Below are 8,913 nucleotides of genomic sequence, written 5' to 3' on the forward strand. Positions count from 1 at the left end.
AACTCCCTTTTGCCACATGAGGTAACACATTTACGGTTCCAGGGTTAGGTGTGAACAGGGCTCTTCCCCAAATTTTGGCTCTTCTGCTCCTTCTGTCATAGGGCAGAAACCTGTGAGAGCAGGGTTCATCCTTCATATAACCTGGCCCACTGTTCCTCTGTTCAGGCTTCCCTTTCTTTAAGGGATTGTTTTAAGGGGGTCCTTTGGGTGCAGCCTTGCCCAGCCCTGTCTTGCCAGCATAATTCTTGGCTGCCTGTCTGGTTCCAGCTCCATCTGCTACCTCAGGGCTCAGAAGCCACAGTTTTCTCTTCGCTGCCTCTCCCGGTGGAACTTCTCAGCTGGGATTTGTTACAGGGGTGACGGATGGAGGGCAAACCTTCCCCCTTCTCCCCAGAGGCGGCAAAGGCTCCTGGGAGCCTGCCACAAGGGTGTGCATCAACGCCACGGAGGAGGAGGCTGGGGGCCCGCAGGGCTGGAGCAGCACAGCATTGACTTGGGCCACCGCTCCCAAAGGTGAGGCTCTGCTGGCTGGAAGCACAGGCTGAATCCAACAAGAGCACATTTATCTCTGTTCATTTCTAAGTCCTTTGCTTGGGTTCAAACAGGCAACAGCCCTCAAGAACAGGATGAGGAAGACTGGACATTTAACCTTGCTTTCAACAGGTGGAGTGTGACCCACCTGTGACAGGCGTCACCCTCGGCCCCTTTGGAGGAGAAGACTGATTCTGTGTGACTAGGCTGTGGACCCTTCTTCTCCCCCTTGAACCGTGTAAGTCACACACACACACACACACACACACACACACACACACTCTTACAGCCTTAAATGGTGGAGCTGCAGGGGGGCAGGCACTGGTCACATACACGGATTTGGGAGCCGGAGCTCCCGGGCTTGACTCCTAGCTCTTCCACTTACTGTTTGTGCGTCCTTGGGAAAACGACTTGACCTCAACTTCCCTCTTCTGAAGCAGTGGCAACTGTGCCCACTTCCCACAAGCTTTATAAGGCCTGCATGAGCTAACACTGTAGAGACAGAGGAGCACCTGGGCATAGCCATCACATGGCTTCGTAGATAATGAACATATATAACCTGCTCTGTGGGGATAATCTGGACGCTTGTTCTCTGGTCAAATGTACTTTAGTAGCTGTACTTCCCTACTAGAGGTTAGAATTAAATTCTCGAGTTATTCCACTTGAAAGGAACCCCGGGGAATTAGCTGAGGCACTTTGGGACTGTACAGGCAGGGCTGAGGCTGTAGGCTACATTAGCAGGAACACACTAACTAAACTGCAACAAAGGATGTGATAGTTCTACTGTATTCTGTATTAGTCAGATCGTAGTAAGAGCCCCTCAAAGAGCCTGAGTTATTTGGGGTTCTTTTTGTTTATACTTAAGTCCTCTCACCCTTGGTTTGGACACAGAATCAATGCATTTGAATTAGAATCCACATTCTTTACAAAGGCCTCACTCTGTCCCTTGATAAATGTATCCCTCAACAGTAACCAAAATTTGAGGCCCCCCAGCTGACAGATCTTGCTGGCCTCCTATCCTATAGGTTTAGCTTGAAGCACTGCACCCACTTCCGGTTGCCGCAATTAGAAAGAGGTGCCATTATTGGCAAGCTGGGGAGGAAACTTGAAACCTGACAAATGAAGACTCTTGGAAACAATCAGAGCCATTCAGCTGGAGGTGGGCGGACACAGGAGAACAATGAGAGCTGCCTTCAAACCCTGGCAAAGGCTGTCAGGACAGCGAGAGAAAGAACAGTAAATACGGACAGGCTCTGAGCTTTGTGTCTCACACCTAATTAAAAGCCCGTAGGCACCCTGAGGAAGCAGACAGAAGCACTGCAGGTAACTAGGTGGGGAAGAGGTAACAGGGACACCCAAATGCCCTCAGGGCCACACGCCACAGCTGGGAGCTCTGAGATCTTTCAGCCCCACCTCACTCCTATCACGTGACTGTGGGATACCTGTGTTGTATCAGAGCCCCTAATATCGAGAGCTGGTAATAGGATGTGGGAATGACGTAGACATGCCTTACCATCAAAGACGTCCAAACCAATGCTCGGTGCCTATCACCAAAGACAGTGAAAAGATGATTTATTTACGTCTTGTTGGAGAGTGAAAATGGAACCTCTGTGAAGGCACCACCCAGCTTTGAGGTTCGGTTTCTACACGTCGGGGTAGAATGTACACTTCATATATATTGAGATTGATGGCTCTGTATCTTTCCCTTCCTCTTCCATCGCATCCCCTCCTCCCCTTCAGGCAGAGAGATTCTGTCCCGGCAACGTGACTTTTTAAAAAAAGAGGGGTGTGGTAGCTGGCAACTTGGCACTTAGGATAACAGAAAAACCATACTATTCTCTCTGGTTGTGGAGTCTAATGGTTGCATAAGTTTACTACGGAGATTGCGTTGCGCTCTTCCAAAGCAAACCTGGAAAGATTAGAAGAGGAAGCATTATATCGTGTTTCCTTCCCTCCCCTCCAGTTCCTTGGCAACAGGAAAACCCAAACCTCTCAAGGTAGGATTTAGACTGGGATTGGCTTAAGATAATATCCTGCTATCCCATCGGAGTGGGGACTTGCTGTAGAAACCAGGTTGACTTTTTGAAAATAAATTTTTATTTCTTACACTCTCCAGCTTGTGAACGGAGGCTTATTTTTTTGGTCCTCTGCTGCCCCTGTGTGGACATAGCTGGAAATAACAGTTCAAAATTTCACTAAGGCGGAGTGTGAAATTGGACTTCGGGTTCACAGGGGAGAGAGGTACAGAGCTCCCACAAGCTGTCAATGACTTCAAGAGGCTCTCTTCTTGTCCACCATCTTTATTTTTCCCCAAGACAACTGCACCCAGTAAGCGAGCGATTCTGTAAAGACTCCCAGCCATGCATCTCTGTCGCTTTGGGCCACAACCAGCACCCGCGGGCACGGTGCCAACCCTCCCACACCTGCTCTTCCTGTGCTTGGAGTAACAAGTCTGTGCGTTTCTCCCTCGGGTTTCACAGCTTTTCATCCCACCTCTTCACCGTCTGTCTCTACACTACCATCTCCGCACAGCTCTACACCGTCACGTTCACGCTCGCGCAGCCCCGACTCCCTGCACGAGCACAGGACAGAGATGACCCTTTTGTTTTGATCAGTGAGAAAGGGGAACACGTGGGCACAAAGCGGAGAAGGGACTCTGAATCACGGGAAGGGGGGCGCTCTGGCGGGGAATCCTACGGCCTCCGGATCCCAGGACGAACTTCTACCTACAGCCGAGCTGCTTCCTTCCCCGCTCAGCAACCTCCTGGTGTCCATCACACTCCCCACCTTCACTCCGCACCCCACCCAGACAAGCAGTAATGGGGAGCCACGCCTCAGCCCTCGCACTCTCCTGTCTACAGGGGAGGATGGGTTATCCGGGCCTCTCGCTGCCTGCCGCCTGGGCCTTCTCTCTCTCCAGCAGGGAGCCAGGGACCTACCCCGCCCCTGGCCCGACCTCCCTTGCCCACCCCTCAAGCCTCCAGACCCTGCCGCAGCCTGCGGTCCAGGGCCAGGAGCTGCCTCAAGAAGCCTCGATTGGGGATGATGCCTCGGTGGTCCTTGACTTTCTTGATGGCCTCCACGAGGGTGAGGCGGTGGTACAGCATGAGGTAGGCGAGCACCAGCGTGGCGGATCGGCTCACTCCCACAGCGCAGTGCACCAGGATCTTCCCTGTGAGGACGGACACGCAGGCGGCTGTTGGAGGGAGAGGGCTACGCCCTCCGTGAGGAGGAGGTGGAGGCGCCTGGAGACAGGGCGGGCTGGGAGGAGTGGTGGTAAGAATGCGGATCCCCACCCAGCTCTCCAGACTGAATGTGGTGGAGGACACGCAGCAGGTGAGCGTCCAGGGGCCCAGAGAGGGCCCAAAGGCAGAGACTCGTAAGTGACCGACACCCGGGCGCTGCGCAGAGGAGGGCCTCAGGGGGTCTTCGCCGAGCGCATCCAGAGTCGGACCCGGCCCTTCTTCACTCTCCCCCACCCTTCCATCTTGCTGTTTCTATCAACTATTGGGGGGGGGGGGCGTTCAATATATTTTTTAATTCATATGTACATCTTTTATTCTGATCAATAAAGCAAAAACTGCTCAAAGTAGAGATAGTTGGAAAGTATGGAAATGTGTCAACTAGCAAAAGATTCAAATATATCACCCATAATCATGTCACCCAGGTACAACCTGCCACTCTCTTAACACTTTGGATTCGTTCCTTCTCTTTTTTTTTTACGTCTTTTTGTTATTTCATGTATTTTTTAAAAAGGTCGAGAGAATGTTTTCCTTTCCTTAATATTACATCTGAGCATTTTGTCATGTCATTAGAATCTGTCTCTCCTCACAATGGAGCCCTCGGGCTCCCCCCTAACCCAGGGCCCCTGTCCCCTCCCTCCTTGCTTTCCCCGCCTACCTCCCGGCTGGCTCAGCGCCCGGTGGATGAATTCGGCAGCCGTCTGGAAGTGGATGCTCATGTCAAAGGCTGGCGAGTCATGGGCCTCCACACCCAGGTAGCGGATGCCCAGCCCCTCGTAGGCCTCGGGCGTGCCTCGCCACCTGCTGTGTGAGGCGTTGAGTACGTGGGTGATGCCCAGGCGCCGCAGCTCGCGGTGGTTGTTGGCTATGTCCCTGCATTGAGTAGAGGTTAGAGGGAGGGTGCGGAAGCAAGGCTGGGGGGCAAGAGTCCCTGGTCTGTGCCCTGCCCACTGCCAAGCTAATGTCACCGCCTGAGGCCTCCACTCTGCTTACTGATGACCGGGAAGGGAGCAAGCAAGATGGGCAATGAGTCTCTTGCCTGGGGTGGGGGGAGGGTTGCCTGGAGGCAGCAGATGAACAATAGCCATAATAAAATATTGGCGAGTGCTCCAAGGCTGTGGGATTTTGCTTGATCTGTAAGAAGGATTTATTGGATCTGTACTTCATGCAAGAAGTCTGTACTAACAGTGGAATGTGGCTGAAGAAAGATGGGAGCACCCTGGGAGAGAGTGATTTTCCCATCACCAGGGTATTCAAGCAGAGAGAGGAGGTCAAAGTATGGGCATGGAGCAAAGGAGGGGCGTGGGACATCGGATGGGAGATCGGGTTGGACCAGCTCACGTTGAACAGCCCCACCATAACCTTGAGATTATGTGATTCTGACCCTTGCTCCCACACCTGCCTCCCTTGTTACTTTATACTCTTTTTGACACCCAGAATCTTCTTTTGCCAGTTATTTCATGCTCACATTTACCCTGTTTTATGACGTCACCTTTAGGTGTTCATGTGGCTCATACCCTTTAGTGGTAGATGCCTCTCGGGCAACATGGTTGTATCTCAGGGCAGATGCCCTGTCCAGTGCAAACTCCTCAAGGAGAAAGAGCACTGAACTTGAACCTCCAAGTCCTGGCTCTGCTACTTACGACCCGTGTGACCTTGGGCCAGTCACAACTTCTCTGAGCTTCAGTTTCCTCATCTGTAACCTGGGGATAGTGGTACCTACCTCACAAGGCTGTTGTGAAGATTAAGAGAGAAAATGCATGTGAAAAACTGCTTGTATACTGTAGAGCCCCTGAGAGACAGAAGTGGGGACGACGTTTCCTCTGATGCTCTTCTCTCCATGGCCCCCTGTTGCAGAACCTCTGCATACACTGCAGCTTTGCTTGGTCAACCCTTGACCTTCCTGCCCACTGTTGCTGGCTACCAGGACTGCCTTTTTTTCCGCCCCCCAGAGCCATAGCGCGATAGGTGGAAGGCCACATAAGTCATCTCTTATGTCTGGTACGTAGCTTTCCATAAGAAGTCTTGCTACATAAGTGACATTATTGAACAGAGTCATTCTGTCCCGAGTTGAGTGGATCAATCATCCTGCCCAGCCCCCAAACCCTGCAGCCTCCACTCCACCCATGCACCCCACCCCTCGATCCTCAGTCTGGAACTGACAATACCACTCAGTGCCTCTCTGCCACCCTTCTCCTTTCTTCTTCCACATGCACGCTCACACACACACATACACACACACATGCACATACACTCGGCCCTGGCCCCGGTTTGCTGGGTACATACTGGTCTCCGAGGTAGAGGCCTGGCCAGACCTCATCGGCGTGGTTACAGGCTGTCTTGCCTGTGTAGAGAAGCCTCTCCAACTCAAAGACATTGAGGAAGGGATGTTGAACGGGTGGCATCTCCTCCAAGGGCCCTCTGGTACGAACAGGGGACCTCGAGCTACTCCGGGAGAAGCGGGCCATAAAAGTCATGGAGGCCCAGAGCCAGTTACCAGGGCACATCTTAGAGGCGGCAGAAACCGTGACAGCTGCCCAGTGGCTGTGGTGATGATGGCTCAGTCTCCAAGTAGCTGTTGCTGGAAGAGGAAGGGATGTGAGACACACCTGAGTGAGTCCAGAGCAGCTGCTTCCCTTCCTGCCAATTGGGCTGGGCCCTGAGGAGGAGATTCTCCAGGGAAGGAAGGTGAGTCGGGCCCTGGCGGGGCCTCCAGGATTGTCTTCTTCAGCTGCGGCAGCGCCGTTCTCTCTGCTCTTGTGGTCCTTCCACTCAAGGAGGTGGGAGAGTCACGTGCCCTTGTTTACAGGGAGAGGGAACTGCCCAGCTGCCGGGTTCTGCTCTAGCACCCAACCCCCACTCCCACCACACACATAAACACACACACACAGACAGTTGGTGTTTGGGTGGCAGTGCCCATGCTGGAACTCTTGCCAGCCTGAACGTGGGTCTCATCTGCTTGGGGCTACAGCCAGAGAGGCTAGGGAGTTGGGATGGGAGGTGGAGGGCGACTGTCTCCACCCAGGGAGAATTAGCAGGAAGACAGTGGCAGCTGGGGCCATAGCATATGCCAAGCCTGCCCCTCCCTCGGTGCTAGAGGGATGGGCTGCTTTAACCCATTCCCACCCTACCTCTGACTCTGTGATAAGCCTGCTATGGGAAGCGGATGTTGGGGGTATGGGGTGAGTGGTGATAGCGACAAAGAAGGGTAAGTTTTTGAAGGGGAACTTGCTGGAAGCATGAGCCGATGGAAGAAGGCACCAATGTATGTGCACAAGAAGCAGGCACTCTCCTCTGACCAGCATAGAGGAAAGACTAACCCTCATCTCTAATGGGAGCATTTCTGAGCTGGAGTATTGTGTCTGTGTGTGTGTGGTGAGCGGGGAGAGGGAGGGTGGGGGATGAGAAGGGGAGGAGAGGGAAGAATGAGGGATCCTGCCAGGCCCAGGGGCTCAGGGGCTGGGATTGGCCTGCTCCTTGCTGGTGTGCCTGCCGCTGACTCTCTCTGGACCACTGGCCCTTCTGAAAACGGGACCATGTGCTCAGCTGCAGAGCTGGGATGGCCAGACTTGCCCTGGGACCTTCAGGCAGAGGGGACACTGTGGCAAGAGCCCTCCCCACGCCCTCCTGTCACACCGTGGTCCTGTGTGTCTGACAGGCAGGGGAGCTGGTAGGAAGAATCCCTCTCCCACTCCCTTCCCTGCCTTCAGCCCCAGAGCCCTCGACAAAGTCCAGCAGCAAAGGCCATTTGTGTCCTGCCTGCGCAGTGCACCCCGATCCACGCTCTCAGGTACCCCCCGCCCCCCTCCCACCAGAGACCACGCACTTATAGGGCATAACAAGCAGGGCTCTTAGGAAAGGACTGGTGAGGAGACACTAGATTTCAGGGTGTTTAGGAAGAAATGTTTTTGGTGTCTGAGTCAGAGTACCAAAATACAACCCTAGAACCCTCTTCACCTTCATCTTCATCATCATCATCATCATCATCATCATCATCCATCATCATCACATCCGCCTTGTCTCCTCAGGCCTAAAGACCCCATTCTTTATTCCAAAACAACCTTTTCTGGAAGCGGATCCCGCTGCTTGTGGGAGGCCGAATGGCAGAAAGCGAGCGGGAAGGAGACTGGGTGCAGGAAGCCCCTCCTGGGGGACTACCTTTCCCCTGGGGGTTTAGAAGCACCATTTTTGCTCCGGGGTGCACCCCTCCGCATTCTGCAGTCCCATCTGCCAGCTTCCAGAGGCCCTCGTCTGCCGCCCCCCACCCCCCCTCCGCCTGCTGTCGCGGTTGTAACAGGTTCATGGCTGTCTCCCAGCCCTTGTCAACCCAGACAGCCTGGCGCTGGGGATGGAGGGAGGGAGCCCGGGAGCGCACGGCTTGCTCGGCTCCCAGGCCCCCTCTCCCGTCCCCTCCCTCCCCCACAGTCCCGGCTGAGAAGGCGACCACCCTCCGAAAGCCCCCCTACCTCTCTGTGCGGGCAGGGGGTCTCAGTCCCGGAGGCAGATCGCAGGCGCCAGCAGCCCCTCAGCCATGGCCATGACTCTCCTGCTGTCGCCGCCCCCTTCGCTGCCACTGCCAGACCGCTTGACAGATTAGCATCTATTTTTAAGCCATGACACGCACGTCGAACGAAGCAGGGTTCACATCCGTGTGTGTTTGTGACACACAGGGACGCAGTCTCACACCCAGCGGTAGGATTCGGACACACAGCGTGGGCTCGCCCGCAGCCCCCGCCGCCCGTGCGTGTTTACAGACCAGAGGCAGACCACGCAGCTAGAGCAGCGCCTCCCGCACACAGGCGCTTGTGCCTGTGGATTTTCGGGGCTGCGCCAATTACAAGGCATTTTGCTTAAAGACGAGATTAGGCAAATCGTCCCAGAGAGTGTCTTAAACACCCATGCTTTAACACCCAGACAGTATTAATTAATTACACAGACACTCACTTGTACTTTCCTCATTCTCTAGAACACCACTCATAAATAGTTAGGAACTCCTATTAGTGTTTACTATACCCCACGTGTTTCAATATCTTGACTCATTTTTTCACTCACCACAAGTCTGTAAGGTAAGTAGTATGGCCCCCATTTTGGGGAGGAGGACACAGGCGGAGAGGCTAAGAAATTTGCCCAGGTCACACCC

At 54.0% G+C, this 8,913-nt stretch overlaps 1 protein-coding gene across 1 annotated transcript; it reads right to left on the reverse strand.

The window, feature by feature from the left end:
• Window positions 1-2,096: 2,096 nt before the first annotated feature.
• Window positions 2,097-8,567, reverse strand: DUSP26 (dual specificity phosphatase 26). Its single transcript, XM_024562716.4, has 4 exons — window positions 8,240-8,567; window positions 6,060-6,354; window positions 4,432-4,646; window positions 2,097-3,703 (listed from the first exon to the last, which is right to left on the reverse strand). The coding sequence occupies exons 2-4, from the start codon at window positions 6,278-6,280 to the stop codon at window positions 3,504-3,506; spliced, it is 636 nt and encodes a 211-aa protein (XP_024418484.2). The 5' UTR covers window positions 6,281-6,354; window positions 8,240-8,567; the 3' UTR covers window positions 2,097-3,503.
• Between the last annotated feature and the right edge of the window lie 346 nt (window positions 8,568-8,913).

The sequence above is a fragment of the Desmodus rotundus genome, chromosome 13, assembly GCF_022682495.2.
Source record: "Desmodus rotundus isolate HL8 chromosome 13, HLdesRot8A.1, whole genome shotgun sequence".
Classification (NCBI taxonomy): Eukaryota; Metazoa; Chordata; class Mammalia; order Chiroptera; family Phyllostomidae; genus Desmodus; species Desmodus rotundus.

Excerpts from the sequence above, each read along its gene's own strand:
- DUSP26 (XM_024562716.4), bottom strand. The coding sequence starts at position 6,280 with ATGTGCCCTGGTAACTGGCTCTGGGCCTCCATGACTTTTATGGCCCGC. Across the intron at positions 4,647-6,059 it reads GGCCTCTACCTCGGAGACCA|GGACATAGCCAACAACCACC; the intron begins GTATGTACCCAG and ends TACTCAATGCAG. Across the intron at positions 3,704-4,431 it reads GGCGCTGAGCCAGCCGGGAG|GGAAGATCCTGGTGCACTGC; the intron begins GTAGGCGGGGAA and ends CCGTCCTCACAG.